General features: G+C 38.2%; 1 protein-coding gene across 1 annotated transcript in view; it reads right to left on the bottom strand.

Annotated features, from left to right (window-relative positions):
- LOC122067090 (protein TRIGALACTOSYLDIACYLGLYCEROL 3, chloroplastic-like) overlaps positions 1 to 17534 on the bottom strand; it is a 38016-nt gene that overhangs the window by 9020 nt on the left and 11462 nt on the right. Inside the window, exon 7 of the mRNA XM_042630939.1 lies at positions 1033 to 1140. Within this exon, the coding sequence (XP_042486873.1) occupies positions 1033 to 1140 (108 nt within the window). The remainder of the gene's footprint in view (positions 1 to 1032; positions 1141 to 17534) is intronic.

Raw genomic sequence — 17534 nt, 5'->3', positions numbered from 1 at the left:
CACCCCTCCCCATGGCTGGAACAAGACATCTGTGTCTTGAGAGTTTGTCCAGTGGTTTATCCTTCACTGGAAATTATCCCGATACTTTAATCAAATGTACACCACTTATGCACAGGGTATTAATGATTTCTAGGCAGTCACTTGGCTTACTTTTAGCCACGCGGGGCAGGCTAACCGCATATGTCCCAAAGTGATGTCCATTTTTTGGTAATGGATATACTTGAGAGTAAAGGTTTGGAATTCGACCGCCCTCGTCTGGGAAGTTTTCTCAATTCTCTTATCATCAAAAAACCAATCCCAATTTTTTCAACAAATACTTCGAGAAAACGAAGACTTTCTTAACCACATGAATGACTGAAGGCTTGAAAAGATTTGGCGAGATCTCAGTCGAGTTTTTGTACAATTTATACCTCACCATTCATCTTGTCTCGCCTTTTTGAAAAAACAAGATATTAGCAGGATCTTAAACCATGCCTGAGGGTAATGGCCCCAACTAGAACATTTTACATTTTTGGGTAAGCAGGCCAACTAGAACTATAAATGAATTACACAAAATCAAAGAAAGAGAAAAAAAGAAGGGAAGCATGAAACAATTGTATTTTTTTTTTAACCATCAATCCCTGAAAGCAATAGAACCACCATCTTAACCATTAAAAAGGGGGAAGAAGGAAACAAAGGGAATCATAAAATGAATTAAAATTCTAACATACATCCACATTTATGGCCACATTTAGGCTGACAACCATTCAAATAATCAAATTAAAAAAAATATTTCTATTAGGACTTTGACTTCAGAAAGACTCCCAATAACTCTTCCAAACTCAACAAGGAAATATAAAAGGAACAACTTAAATATTACTCAAAACAAGTACTCATTAAGGAGACTAAAATTTGTACTTGCCACAAGAATCAAAACTGGAATTTCCTATAAATATGAATTTTCAATTACTAAAACATGTCTCTATTATCATCAAATCACTAACCAAATTTTCGGCCACCAAAAAACTGGATTACAGATAAACTTATACATACCTCTGGTTCTATTGCCTCCTTTGTGTTGTCAAAAATTATAGATCTAGCTAATGCCACTCGTTTCTTCATTCCACCAGACAACTCAGAAGGCAAGCGGCCCTCAACTCCCTGCATATATTCCAAGTTAAATTTTCCACACAATGTAGAGAAAGCAATGACGAATCTAAGTATTGATACATTACACATCATTCAGAACCTACTTATGGGTAACTCTCAAACAGAAACTCTACCAGCAAACCATTATAACTTGAAAATTTACTCCATAGTATAGGAACCACGTTTAATGGAACATGTCAATGTTGTCAAAAATGAATCGGAGTGAAATAACCATAAGAAGTGGGACATAAATCAAATAATACGACAAAAGGAACAAATGGTTTCTCTAGGACTAAAAAATGATTTGTAAATACCATCAAACCTACATAACCAGAAATCATGAATAATTGAATTTTTTTAATTAATCTCAGTTAAAAACATGACTTTGTGTATAGAACAAGAAATCTTATGATAACAACATACCAGCATCTCATGAACAATTGTTACACAATGAACTTTCAAACATCCATTTCTGTACTCCCTCTTTGAGACCCTCTCAGGTTTGCGAATAAATCTCCTTAAATCCAATCTCTTTCTTTCCAGCGTCTCTGTTTCTTGCCAAGCCCATCTCCTCAAATTGCGGGCTCTCTCTTTCCTTCCAGTCTAACACTTGGGCCTCCCCCTTATCTCTTCTAGGCTCACTACCCATCATTGCATCCCAATGCTTGACTTGATGAGGAGACGGCTTCAGCTTTGGAAAGGAAACCTCTTCTCCTATGCTAATCATCTAGTGCTTATCAGATCTGTTCTCTAATCCATGTACCTCTACTAGATTGCATATTCGTGCTTCCTGCTGCCATCTCCAAATCTATTGAGAGCCTCATCTATTCCTTCCTCTGAAAGAGCACGGACACCCCAAATTCCTCCATTCTTTGAGCTGGGTAAAAGTTTGCCTCTCTAAATCTGAAGGAGGTCTTAGCCTCCGAAGAATCAATGATGTCAATTCTATGGGCATCCTCAAGCTCATCTGGAAGATTACCTCCACGCACAATAATATCTAGGTCTCTTGGGTCTACTCCTCCCTCCTCAAGAATGATTACCTTTGGACTATTTCACTCTCTTTTGATTCCTCTTGGATCTGGCGCAAAATCCTTTCTGCCAGATCAAAAGTTTTAGGAGCCATTTCCTACATCATTGGCAATGGCTCTACGACCTCTCTCTGGTTGGACCTAGCACCCTTCTAGTATCCTTCTCTCCTTGATGAGTCCCAAAATTATCTATTCCTCTAGCTTGAGAAGATCTGTCAAAGTTTCCTCTACCATCCTCAGGGTGATTGGTCCTCACCCTCTCCTCCTCTTGCCGACCTTCGGTCCTCCCTCCCTCCCATTCCCCCTTGCCATCGGGGAAGGAATACAAGATCATTTGGACCTCGTCCACCGTGGGATTGTTCTCTTCTGCCTCTACATGGGACTTCATTCGCACAAAGGGACCTCTCATCCCTTAACAGAACATCATTTGGTTCAAAGGCCACATCCCCTGCCACAATTTCACTACTTGGCGAGCCCCTCCAATTGCCTCCCTACATAGTCTTTCCTCATTTACTGGCATATTTAAGTCCCCAACTCTTGCTGCCTCTGCTAGAGTGGTTCTGAAGATGTCAATCATCTTTGCTTCTCCTGCCCCTTCTCTTCCACTGTCTAGAACAGGTTCCTAAGCAACTGCTGGCCATCCCGTAGAGTATCCTCCCGTTCAGTAGAGAATAGATCTGGGTTGAAATGACTTTGATAGATTGTCTATTTGTGATACTACTAGAAAGCTCGCCTTTTGTGGTACTATCAACCATATCTGGATGGAGTGCAATCTTCGTAGATGAACTTCTAATTCTCGCTCTTTCAAGAAGATACGGAAAGCCACCTACTTTGATGTTAGTTCCAAACTCAGTTGCCTTAGTCACTGCATCGTCCACGACGCTCCAAGGAACAGCCTCACTGTTGTGTTTGGGGTCTCCTACTTCTATTATCTCCCCAACCCTAGTTTTTTAGTGTATTCTTGTGGGTTTTTGCCTTGTTTCCCTTTCCCCTCCCCCTTTCGCCCCTTGTATATTCTTTCCTCCTTGGTAATAATTTATTTATTCATCCAAAAAAGTCCCAACATATTTAATTAACCAAATCAAATCTTCAACAATTTTTAGGTAGAATTTTCAATAATTAATGTTGTTAACATAATCGTTTATTAATAATCATGCCAATTATGCTGATTTCTTTAATGCTTCTTTTTTCCTACGTTAGGGTTAACATACACAAAGAAAGGTTGGTGAACTACATAGGTCAGCAATTCCCACATGGCAAAACATAGGTGTGTCCATGTTATAGAGGACTTCATCTCACCTGTCAAAACATGGTTCAAGTAATACCAAAACAATAAAAATGCCACAAACCTCCATTACATAATAATCGAGGTCAGTGGCATCTTCATAATTTGCAATAAATTTGGGCACATTTGACCCATATAGCATTCCTATTTCGTTGTTCAAATTTAAGCAAGGAGATGGAAGAGATCCCTTATAACAAGGAAGCCCTGAATTTTAATTTTTTTTTTTGGCTAAAAAGCCTTAATCTTCAGCTGTATCAAGGCCTTGCGGAGTAGTACAACACATCCACATTGATCATTTTCTGGATTTGAGTGAAGATTTGTGTAAGATTCAAATTTAAAGGTAAATTCTTTTCCTGAAATTTATTTTTTGCAAACACTAGAGCCAGAGAGGTCAAGTGAGGAATTGGTTCCTCTATACCAATTACACTAGAGGCAAGTGCTAGTGGTTCTGCACAGGAAGAGATGGGTGATGGAAGAAGTGGAAGCAAATGGAAATTCCTCACCGGTGGTCACAGTGTGAGAGTAGCTGCAAAAGACAAAGGATGTCATTGAAATCCTCGATCAAGATCTTACCATCTTCAAGATACAGGATAACAGATAGTGAAAGATTAAGCACATGTGGTCTGAATGGAAGGGAAAAGTGGGTGACGCCGTGTCCAAGTGGTTCTTCTATGATAGTATCCCAGTCAATGCCACTAAGGGACCTACTATCAGAAGTCAGAACATGATAGAAACTATAGGGAAGGCTAACTCAGGATTGAAGTGGCCCAATACATATGAGCTTATGGATGTCTAGTCGTCCCAATAGAGACAAGAGCTCGAGGACTATACAGAGGGTTTGAAGCAGTTATAGCCAAAGTATGTTTATTGTGATGTGTGATGATTGGGCTAGACCCACTAAATAGCCAGCATCAACTACATGGTCTATTGTGATAGTAGGACCATGTCCCTCAAATCAGTAAATGCATCCAAGGGAAGGATGCAAAGCACATCTATAAGTTGCTCAAGGTGGTGGTATAGAAGCTGCAAGCAGAGAACGTTGTCCAAGCGGTGACAAATAACGGAAATAAGTACAAGAAGCCTAGGGAGCAATTGATTAAAAACATCAGGAACCACCTATTTTGGACTCCATGTGCACCCATTTCACTGACCTCATGCTGAAAGCTATTGGGAAAAGAGCCTTGGTACAAAGTGTGCTTGAGAGGGCAAGACAAATGACCAATAATGTAAGATTGGATCACAAGTGATCCTAATCCCAGGCAGGATCTGAAATTCTGGCTGAATGGAGAAGATGGGCTCCAATGTCTTGGTTCTAGCTCTCAAACACCCTCTCACAACAAACAAATAAAAGGAAAATAAGAAAAGAAAAAGAATTCAATGGAGGGTTGAGAAGGGGGAAGAAGAACTAATGAATGGGCATCTCACCCTCAGGTTTAGGCATCTCACGCAACTGCATCCTACAGCACAACAACAAAAGCCATCTTTTTTTTTTTTATTAATAAATTCGTGTTCAATGTTGTAGCCCCTTACAAACTTATATAGAAGACTCAAAACTGACTCAAACACTAAAAAGGAAAGGCCTATCCCAATCCTTAACTAATTGGAAGACCTAAACTGACTAAGAAACTGAAATAACAAAGAAAATAGACTCAAAAAAAGACTCTAACTAAATTAATGAACTAATTCCTACTTTTTACCCATATTTTAGGCCCATTAAAGTGGTCCATTACAAAGAAAACCCATGGGATCAAAGGCCCAACACAGACATAATCCAACCCAAGGCTTATTTGTAATAAAATAAGCCTATTAAGTGACTTATTTGCATCACTTTGCCCTCTCTTAGAAAAAAACTAGTCCTCGAATTTTGTAGAGCGTGAGGGTGATTATAGCATGGTGCACGTCCCTCTTCATGTTGTAGAAAAATTCAGGTAGCTCTTCGATAATAAGATGTAGTTTAAGAATGTGAGGAGCTTGATCTTCAAGATACCTTATGGGATGGCGAACTCCACATGCTTAGCTTCAACAACCTCAAATGTATCCATAGGGTCTATTAGGGATATGCCCACACTCATATAGTTGGTTTTAATGATAACAAACATATAAAAGATTTCAAAATTTGCCTTCAAGTGCTGTTTTGTAGAGACTTCATATCAAAGATCGAATTTGATGAATGAAAGGAAGAAATGAAGATTGAAGTCATCAAATGAAGAGTATCAACAAGTTAGTATCAATACTTAAAGAAGGTATCAGATGGTATCAAGCTTCAAAAAATCAAAACATGAAGCTCATCTCTCAAGACAAGGACTTACAAATGAATTGACTGAAGAAGAAGTGCCAAGAAGTGAAAGATCTAAGTGAAGAAGCTCAATGAAGATCTTCTAGGATAGAATAATCTTTCATATGTAATATATAATCTTCCAAAATATATACGTGCACGCACCTCATGCATTTGCATTGCACCATAGTAGAATGACCTTAGGACATACTTTGACCAAGTATGACAGTCCCTAAACGGTATGGAACATATTAAAAAAAATATGTTCTAGTGAAATTTGGTAAAAACCGCAATAACCTGACTCAAGGGCATTTTGGGTAACCTTAAAGTTGGTATCAAGAGATGGACCCTTCATGAACGTTGTAGGAAATCAAGTCATGATTCCAACGCAACTTGAATCGGGTCAATCCGAGGTCGGATCGAAAAGATATGGCCAAAAAAAACTGACGACTGGTCAATATGATAGAAACCTATCAAAACATAGACCATGCCTTGGGCGGTCAACCGGCTGGAAGCCCCGGTAGACCGGAAAAAACCCCCGGTCAACCGGTGCCTGCCTGGACGAGCTCCAACAGCTATATCTTTGCCTCAACGACTTTTGGCGGTTGACTAGCTACCGATGGCGGTCGACCGGTGGACCCAAAATATGACCATTTGAGTATAATTTGCTACCTAAAATGACCACCCAACCTCACCTACAAATACTTCTAATGCTACTCATTAATCAACAATTAATCTCAACTTTGGAGGAGCATTATTTGAGCATTAGAAGTGAGAATTGGTCTATACCATCTCTTGAGTTCAAGTTCTTCATTTTCCATTCAAGAAGAACTCAAAGCCATCTACAAATCTTCATCTACACCATAGTTGTCACGGCGTCAAATCGATCCAAGGCGGTGGAGGGGTGGCTAATCGATTTGGCGATGAATCGCCTGTTATGGCGTTGCCATGGCGGTCAAATCGCCCATATGTTATTTTTTATTTTCCCTTTTTTCTACAGTTATTTAGTATGCTATTTTTTTATTTCCGCTATTTTCTAAAGTTATTTAGCATGCTACAAGCCTACAATATATACCCTATAACATATAAAACCAACATTAAACAACATCAAATCATCAAAAATCAACATAGCCCTATCAAAATCACCCTGCATTTTACAAAAAATCGACCGCCTAGTGAATTAGGCGTGACCTGGCGTCCATGGCGGTGGCGTTGAGACGCCTATCAGCCAATGGCGACCGCCATTTGTGAGTCACGTAAATCGTAGCACTGCCATGAACTTCTTTTTCAGCCAGGATGCCAAATCGCCGCCTTGGCGATGCCATGACAACTATGATCTACACCTTAGCATTTGCATTGCAAGTATTAAGAAGACTTCAAAGCCGCATTCTTTATTATCATTGCATTTCATTCACGCACCACACGAGAGGTAAATCTCTTTTATTCCACTTCTCCATTTTCTATTTTATATTAAGTTTAGATTGTACTTAGGCTTGTGTAAGGACCCTCTCATCCTTAAGAGTTTGTAAGGATCCTCTTATCCTTAAAGGAGATTGTAAGGTGTCTCTCTACCTTAAAAGAGATTGTAACGTCTCTCTACCTGCAAAGGGGATTGTACGGATTCTCTTATCCTTAAAAGATTGTGTAAGGGTTTTCTTCCCTACCTACTGTACTGAAAGGGAAGAGCCAGTGGAATACCTTACAAGAGGATCTTGTAGGGAGTGGACTAGACTCAGGTCCAGTCGAACCACTATAAATCTTGGTCTTGTGTGGTTGTGAACTTTATTCCGCATATTTTATTTCGCAATCACACTTGGGATTCATAGTAATCAAAAAGATTTAAATTTCTATTAGCATAACCTATTCACCCACCCTCTAGATTATTTTTAGGGTTATCCATATGAACGCTTTCAACCACGATGTTCTTGACCTCCACAATTTCAGTCTCAAGCTCTTTAGGATCTTCCTCTTAGCTGTTCATAGTCATCACAGATGTTGAAGCACCATTCTCCTTGGGTTCGATCTCCTTGTCCACAATTGTGACTATATTGCTTTTGACTTCATCCACATTAATCTCTCTGATAAGAACATCAATGACTACCTCTCCCTCGACAGTAGGAGTGGTTGGATTTTGACCAATACTAACCTCAACTTCTGACTTTAGTTCCTTAGTCGGAGGTGTCGTCTCTTATTGTTCCTTTTCAATGCGTTATGCAATAAAGGCCGATGATCCCTTCATGTTCTTGTCAATTGTGTGTGGCTTTTGAAAATCTGGTGGAGGGAAGTACATTCTTCGCTCATGCTTAGATAGGTACATGCCTGCCAACTCGTACTGCATCTTGTCCCAAGTTCTAGGCTCACGCCCTTGAGCTTAAAGTTGCCTTTCACGCCCTTTCCATTGTATTCGAACACAATCACTCATTTAGGAGCAAGCATATTGAAGTCGTTGCATCTCTATCAAGTTGTAGTGGTCAAAGTACATGTCCAATTCATTTACCCATTCCAGGAAAATGTATGAAGAAATTTTCTCACAAAAATCACATGGCTCCATCTTTGGTCTGGCTAGGCTCTGATACCAAATAATGTAAGATTGGATCATAAGTGATCCTAATCCCAAACAGGAGCTGAAATTCTGGCTGAATAAAGAAAATGTCCTCCAATAGGCTCGGTTTTAACTCTCAAACACTCTCTCACAGCAAACAAATAAAAGGAAAATAAAAAAAGAAAGAGAATTTGATGGAGGGTTAAGAAGGGGGAAGAAGAACTAGTGAATGGGCATCTCACCCTCAGGTTTAGGCATCTCACCTAACTGCATCCCACAGCACAACAGCATAAGCCATCTTTTTTTTTTTTTTTTCAATAATAAATTTGTGTTCAATGTTGTAGCCCCTTACAAACTTATATAGAAGACTCAAAACTGACTCAAACACTAAAAGGAAAGGCCATCCCAATCCTTAACTAATTGAGAAACCTAAACTGACTAGGAAACTGAAATAACAAAGAAAATAGACTCAAAACAAGACTCTAACTAAACTAATCAACTAAATCTCGTTTTCCTACTTTTTACCCATATTTTATGCCAATTAAAGTGGCATATTATAAAGAAAACTCATGGGATCAAAGGCCCAAGACATACATAACTCAACCCGAGGCTTATTTGCAATAAAATAAGCCCAATAAGTGACTTATCTGCATCAAACCACATTTGTATACAACCATGGATATGCCCACATAGAGGAGCAAGTGCGGTATGGATTTGGTGAGGCCTATCATTAATCAATTCGCCACAAACTACATTGCCCTAAAGATGGTTGGACATCGGTCTATATTTTTCTTTAGGGGAGTGGTTTAGATGGATGAAGTCAAGCTCTCCACAAGGTAGAGCAGCTCAGGCAACCATATCTTGTGACTAGTTCTAGGTTCTAGCAAGACCAGTAGAAGGCTTTCATAATATTTGAACCAATGGTAAAGGTCTTAAGGATGGTTGACTAAGAGAAGCCTACCTTGCCATACTTGTATGCTATAGTGGGAATGATAAAGGACCACGTGCACACAATGATACCATGTGATGGCAAGAGCTATCTTCAGATCATATAAGATTGATGGGAGAAGCAACTTATGCATCCACTGCATAAGCCTAATGAGTTTTTATTTTAATATACCCAATTCAAATTACATTTTACTTAAATCCTCAGCAAGTATTGACAACTCGTTTGTGTAATTTTCAGCGTAATATCTCAATCCTAAGTAAAGGTGTTAAACGGTTCAGTTCAGTTCAGTTCAGTGCAATATCTTTTAGGTAAAACCAAAACCGAACTGTTTAATTAACGTTTCAACAGTTTCAGTTTGGTTTTAAACATTTTATTAGATTTTTTATTTTTTTTTATATAAACGGTGTCTTTCCTTTTTAATTTTTTATTCAAATTGATGTAAACTTAATAATTAAATGAATTGTAAGGTTATAGTTGTTTATATGTTTTGATTTTTTTTATTCAAAAGGTTTGAATGTCTTTTAATTTTCTAGGGGGATTTGTTTATTCTAACTATGAATGACTTAACCTACTATATACATATATTAAAAGGTTACTTAAATTGTTTACCGTCTGTTTAAATGGTTCGGTTCGATTTAAACCACTTAACTAAACATTCTCAATTTTGAAACCAAAACCGAACCATTTATTAAATGGATTAAGGATTCATGGTTTCAGTATAAATAGCTCAATTCAATTTCGTTAAACAGTTTTGGTTAGGTTTTGACACCATTAAATTTCCCAAGTACCAGTACAAGCACAAACTTGGGATGAATAAAGACCTGAGAGATGTAATGGAAGAGGTGATGGCAAAACTGGAGCCAAATCTGGATATACAAAGCAAGCACATTAATGAGGTGAGACTTGTAGTTTCTTAAGTACTTAACAAATAAATTCAATTATAATTTAGAAATGTTAAATTTACCAATCACTGAAATGGGTAATGGATAAAAAAAAAATTAGAGATGTCACTTGGACTTATGGATATGCAACTGTGAAGTTTGATTAGAAGACTGCTGTTCCCGGTAGGTATGCTCATCACCTTAGTTTCTTGGCTCAATAAAAGTATGTACAAAGTATAAACACTAAAAAAAAAATATATATATATATATATAGGAAAGAGGCACCTAACTTAGGAATATAGCATTGAAGGTACTCCCCAAACATGTTCCGCCTCCAGATGTGAGCATAACTGGGGTACATTTTCACTTATCCACACCATGAGGTGGAACCGATTGGCTCATACAAGGCTAGAGAAGTTGGTGTATGTGCACTACAATAAGAGACCGGAATACATTTTCACTTATCCACTCTCCCGACATGTTCCACCTCCAGAAGTAAAAGAGAATGATCTCTTCCACACATATACTGCTTCACTAATATAATATGAAGAATTACATACACCTCCCGAGGGAGTTAAAAAGTAAAAAAAGAACAATTACGAATAAGACACCAAGTAAGATAACTAGTTCCCAAAATACACTTAGTACACAAACTTTAACAGTCCCTAAAATATGAGACTGAAGATGCAACACATTCATGGGCATTTCAAGCCCATTTCCGCTCTTTGGAACCCTAGGTTACAAAGTTGTTCCAAAGAAGAGAATACTATGTGAAAAGTTTGAAGATTTCTTGAGAAGAGATTGGATGAAGACCATAGACGCATTTAGAGAGGGCCTCACATGAAGGAATCGAAGAAAGACAGTTCCATCCCATTTCTGCCAGCCCTGCCTTCATATGGTTCTATCTCTCTCTCTCTCTCTCTCTCTCTCTCTCTCATTCGACTATTGTTGAGGGTAGGGTAGGATCCATTTGGACCTCCCTAGGTCCCTCTTGCAACCCTGCATGTCCTCGGCCCTTGAAGAGGAAGGCTGTTCAGCCACTACTCATTTCTTCCATTGTTTATACGTACCACCAGCCAAATCCTCTGTTCTTTGTCTATAAAATGTGGAAGTGATGGATATGGGGCTTTTTATATGCTTTGAGTTGTTGGATTTTTTAGTTTAGACCTCTTGAGTTAATAAGAGGTGATGTTACACTTTGAAGAGTGTGCTTGAGTTGGATATTCGAATTTCTTGCTGGATTTTCTCTCTAAGTATTGGGGCAAGGAATCTGGGTAGGGTGTGTACTCCACACTTTGTGTGTGTGTGTGCTTCTTCTATATATCTGAAGATAGTGGACTTGGAGAAGGTTCAGTGCATCGAGTAGAGTGCTCATCCCACTCAGATGGCTTTTGAGAACCCATATACTCACATTTATGTTATGAAGTTGGACAAGAACAACTATTTAGATTGGGGTTACTCTATGAAGCTTTCATCATGGAGTAGGGGGAGCTAGAGTATGTTACAAGTACCATTCGTAGCCCATGTGACCCGACGAATCCGAAATGGGAGACTGAGAACTCCACTGCTATGACTTGGCTGATATTTTCTATAAAACCTGAGATGGGAAGGAGGTTTATAAGAAAGGAAACTGCCAAGTACATTTAGGACAGTGTTACCAAACTTTTGACCAAGTGGGTGACTGGGCTAGGGTCTATCAACTACTCCAAAAGGTCATTATAATGAAGCAAAGAGATAGGACCGTTTCAGAGAACTACAACACTTCCAAAGAAGGAAGAGTATGATCACTATAGATCACTATAGGGATCTCAAACTGTCCAATCCAGAAGATAAAGCTAAGACTTACCGAACACTAGAAAAGGAGCACAATCTTATTTTACTTGGTGGCTTGAACCAGGATTAGGAGCCAATTCTGATATAAATCTTAGGCTGGTCTCCTCTTCCATCTCTTGATGACGAGTGTAGCTACTTTCAAAATGGGAGACTCGACGAGTGGCTATGGAACCTGCATCCACCTCTTAAGCGATTAGATCTTTCTTCTAGCTCTCAGAGAGATTAGCGTGTTAGTGGCAAAGGCCAAGGGCCACCTCGTGGAGATGACAAAGATAGGATCCAATGTGATCATTGTGGTAAATCCGGTCACACTAAAGAGTAGTGTTGGGTACTTCATGGCCAACCTCTTGGTACACGTGGTGGTCGTAGATGGGGAGCGAGAGCACACTCTATGTAGACTGAGATAGTTACTATAGGGTCTCCACCCAGCATACAGACATAGGACAACTCTCTTACCGGGGAGGATATTGCAACATTCTACGGGGTCATGTCACAACGGGTGGCTCATCTTCTTCACCTACAGTGCCAGATTCCTCAACTTCAGCCTTGCAGGTTTCCACATCTACCCTTATCACAGCTTCATCTTGGGTTATTGATTCTATGCCACTGACCACATAAATACATCCCACTATTATGATTCCTACTCCATTTGTTCTGGCATGTATATAAGTCAAGGCTGTTGATGGCTCCCTTTCCTCCATTTTTAATAGGGGTAGTATTCATGTTACTCCCTCCATTTCAGTTGGTTCTATTCTTCATATTCCTAACTTTCTCATTAATCTTTTATCTATAAGTCACCTATCAAAATCCTTAAATTGTTGTCACATTTTTCTCTTATCGTTGCCCCTTTTAGGATTTGATAACGAAGAGGATTATTGAACCTCAATCATCTTTTTTTGCCACAGCTCAATCCTATGTGTGTGGATGCAAATTCTGTGATGCTTTGGCACCAATGTTTAGGCCACCCCATGTCTTTCATTGTGAACCATATATTTTGGCCAAACATTGTCCTCCTTATCCCTATCAAGGTAATAGATCTACTGTTCTTTTTCACATTGTGCACACTGATGTTTGGGGCCCTTTAGTACTACCTCTTTATTTGACTATCGCTACTTTGTTTCATTTTTTGATATTTTTTCGTGATACTAGGATTGTTCTAATGCAACATAAGAGTGATGTTTATAATGCCTTCAAAAAAATTTATCAGATGATGTGTACTCAGTTTGACCAAAATTAAAATTGTTCATTCCGATAAAGGGGGCAGTACATGTATGGTGGCCTTCAAAACCTTTTTATTGATAATGGCATTCATTATCCATCAATTGGCTTGTGTTGACACACCCCAACAGAATGGGGTAGCTAAAAGGAAAAATAGTCATTTGTTGGAAGTCAGTAAGAGTCTTCTCTTTGGTATGCATGTTCCTAAGAATTTTTTTGGTCCAATGATCATGTTACTATTGCCTTTTTATCAACCACATTCCTACAAAACTTCTTGGTTTCAAAACTCGTTTGGAAACCTTGACTCCTCAATTCTACTACTTTCTCTCTCCCTCCCAAGGTGTTTGGGTGTGTTTGTTATGTAATGTTAATAAATCCTCTCCGACTAAATTAGACCCCGTCACCCCAAGGCTCTCAAATGCATCTTTCGTATATATTCATCCACTACCAAAGGTTACAAGTGCTACCATCCTTCTTCCCGAACACAGCCTCTCTCCAAGGATGCCACCTTCATTAAGTTTGTGCCTTTCTCTACTCCTCATCAGCTTCTCTTCAAGGGGAAAATAATGGGAGTGAAAAGACCCCTAATGTCATTCCCTTTCTTTCCCCCTTGCTTATTCCCCCTTCTATGATTGACATTGGGAAACACAACAGGGTTGATATTGTTGACATCGGTGACCATTTAGGTAGTGGTTCTGGTAATGAGGAGTTACTAATGTATAAAAGAAGGGGATAGAAGACCTGCTAAAAGTCCTCTTTGGATCCACTTCCTGAGATCTACCCTCCTCAGTTAGGTAACATCTCTTCTCTATCTGAGTTTAACCTTCCTATTGCTATCAGAAAGGGAAAGAGAGTTTATTCTAATCCTATAACCCAGTTTGTTTCCTATGATGCTCTTCTCCTACAGGTGTTGCTTTTACTATTGCCCTTTGGCCCCTTTCCTCTATTTCCATTCCCAAGAATGTCACTGAAGCTATGTCTAATCCTAAGTGGAAGCAATCCATGTTTGAGGAAATGATGGCTCTTGAGAAAAATTATACTTGGAAACTGGTTGATCTTCCCAAGGGGAAAGTTCCAATTGCATGCAGGTGGGTCTACACAATCAAGTCCTAGTCATATGGTATTATTGAGAGATATAAGGCAAGACTGGTGGAAAAATGATACAAATAGGTGTATGGGATTGATTATCAGGAGACATTTTGATGTAAGACTAGAATCACAAGTGATCCTAATCCCAAGCAGGATATGAAAATCTGACTGAATAAGGAGAACTTCGAACTCATAAACCGTGGGTCAGATGGAGCTAAAACTTGGAGTAGATGAAGGTCTTATAAGGGTCAACAAATCCTCAAAAGATGAGACAATTCGATGGTTGAATTGAGAGTTATGTTGTTAACATGAATTAGGAAACTTTTTACCACTATTCAAAAACTATGGTTCTTCGCTTCAGATGATCCTCAAAATTGGAGTGAACAAAAGTATCCTTCAAAAGATAAGCCTCAGCTGATGGTTGGCTGGGAAGTTATGCTCCAGGAATGAAAAAGGAAACTTTATGGAGATTCTCTGAGCAGCTTCAAGCTGAATTTCAGGTCTTCAAATAACTTTCAAACACTCTCAGAAAAGCTAAACAGAAAATAAGAAAGAAGAAAAGAGAAATTGATGGAGAGTTAAGAAGGGGAAAGAAGAATTAGTGAATGAGCATCTCAACCCTCAGGTTTAGGAATCACACTCAACTGCATCCCACAACATAACAGCATAAGTCATTATTGTGTTTAACTCAAATCTATATTTTCATCATAATTAATGGGCTTTAAATAGCCTTACATTGCTTGGACACAAAGACATAACAAAAAAGGAAACTAATGCTGGCAACAAAACCTTCTAGCTTAACTTCTAACTTGCTAACCAAGTCAGAGTAAATTAGAAACTAACAACCAATAATAAAAAGGAAACTAACCTAAATTATAAAATAGGAAACCAACTTGGACAATCAAAATAGAAACTAAATCCTAGGCGATATGTGTAGTTCAATGGCAACTGGAGGGTCTTCTATTGAAGCTTCTTTCTTCAACAATACGGGACAATTGGCTGCTTCTAGAAGCTTCACTTGAAGACAAAAACTGCAAGGGTTACTGTTCAGGTGAACAGTGTTTTCTGATTTTGGTGCTACATAGAAACTAGTTCGATGGCTGCCAAGGATTAAAGTACAGATATCGGCCGCCGTATCAGTCGGAAAAATTAAGAAACGTATCGGAGGGTATCATGTTTTATCGGAGATACGCTAAGATACGCACATAAATGGATAGGAAACACTTTTTTATACAGTTTTTTATTAAAAAAACTACATATAACATGTATCATGAATAAACAATAAAATGAAGAGTATCGCACTGAGAATCTAAGTTTTGTAATTATTTATGGGTGTGATATGAATTCCCAACCTTGATTTCCACTTTGTTTAGAGAGAAAAAATGGCTGACAACAACTTTGGAATAAAAACCCTCTCAAAAAATCGTGTTTTGTTGAGAAATGACTCATCTTAGCCATTATATGACCATAGTGCACCGTATCAGTATGTATCAACAGATATGTACCGAAATGTACATTTCACCTCGATTTTTTATTTTCCATAGAGTATCGTATGATATATATAGATACAAAATTTTAAACATTCTATGTAGTGTATCAGTAGTATCGTATCAGTAAGGGCCGATATGGTCCAATACTTACCGATAATTTAAACCATTGTTCTGGTGTTGGGTTTGCAAATCTAAAAATCTGAGAAGGTGGAGATCGATGGCAAGAAAATATAGGAAAGAAAAGAGAGGGAAACTGCTAGCGCCACAGGAATGAGGGTAGAGGAAGAAAGGAAATTGTTGGGAGGGGAAAGAGGAGAGAGACAACCCCAAATCATGTGGGGAGAGGAGGAGAGAGATAACAATCTCATTCAAACAAACTAATCCAATCCATTAGTCAAATCGTGGGTGAGGTTAGCCTCTTCATGCATTCATAAAACAGAAAAAGGCATAAAATAGAAGTCTGACTAATCTAAGCTTCCTACTTGACCTGAACAGTTAAGTAATAGAAGAAACAATAATCTAAACTAAACTTAATAGCCTCCTCCAGCCATAGACTAAAAAGGAGAGTCTTAATTGACTCAAGAACTTATTTAATAAAAGAAATAAAGACCAACTAAAAAATGAAACTTCTCCCTATCATAGACTTAGTTGTCAAGGCATCGCCAAGGTGGCGTCTAGGCAGTTTGCCTAGGGCCTAGGCAACTGTCGCCTTATTGCATTGTATGCAGCTCTTATTTATGCCAAATACCATTTAAGTAAATAATTTTATATTTTCATTTACTTAAGATATTATTCATAAATAAGCAAATACCCACTATTTGAATCCAATAAAAATAGTTTAAAAATAAAATTCCAAGATGATAAAAAGTCAACCCCCCGGTTCAAGAACAAAAACTGGATTTTTGGTTGTAGGGTGATTTCCAACTTTCAAATGCTAAGGTTTTTCTTAATTCTGAAAATTTTATAAATCTTATCATGGTAGAACATTGCTAAAAACCAAAAGTTCGGTAAAATAATCTTTTGTTTTGATGTCAATAAAATTATCTCCATTCAGACAATTTAACAACATTCGCATACTTTAAAATAAGTTTGGCCAGAACATAATTTTGTCATAACAACTCAGATTTAAGTAATCTCAGACTTGTTGGCACTTGGAAGCTAATTTTGTGTCATACCTAATACAAGTCTCATCTAAAAATAAAATCATTTGACCAATAAAACTTATTATAGAAGAAGAGCATTTCTCTAAATGTCAATGAGTCATGTTGATTTTTATGACTTGATGTCAGTGTGACTATGTTGATTTTTATGACTTTATGTTGCTTAATGTTGATTGGTTTTTTATGTCATAGGGTATATATTATAACATACAAAATAACTTTAAAAAATAGGGAAAATAAAAAATAACACATGGGCGATTTGATCGCTATAGCGGGCGATTCACCACCAAATCGATTAGCCACCCCTCCATCGCCTTGGGTCGCCATGACGCTGTGACAACTACAATCATAGACTTAAAAGGGATGACTCCTAAAGTAAATAAATAACTGAGAGCCTTCAAAACAGATCTGGAATTTACAAGAGGTATTCTAGCCTGTCCAAACAACTTAAACAGGAATAAATAAAGTAGTTTAATTAAACAACTGTCGACTGGAATTTACAAGAGGTATTCTAGCCTGTCCAAACAACTTAAACAGGAATAAATAATGAACCAGAAAATAGACCCAAAACCAGAACCGTAAGGGCTGTTGTGATCATGCTCCTGCATTATTCCCCTTGTTTGAAAAACTTTCCCTCAAGTTATGAATAACAGAGG

This window comes from Macadamia integrifolia, unplaced genomic scaffold (genome assembly GCF_013358625.1).
Source record: "Macadamia integrifolia cultivar HAES 741 unplaced genomic scaffold, SCU_Mint_v3 scaffold2705, whole genome shotgun sequence".
In the NCBI taxonomy this organism is placed as follows: Eukaryota; Viridiplantae; Streptophyta; class Magnoliopsida; order Proteales; family Proteaceae; genus Macadamia; species Macadamia integrifolia.
Note: the sequence above shows the minus strand (reverse complement) of the source record. Positions and strands in the feature narration are given on the sequence as shown.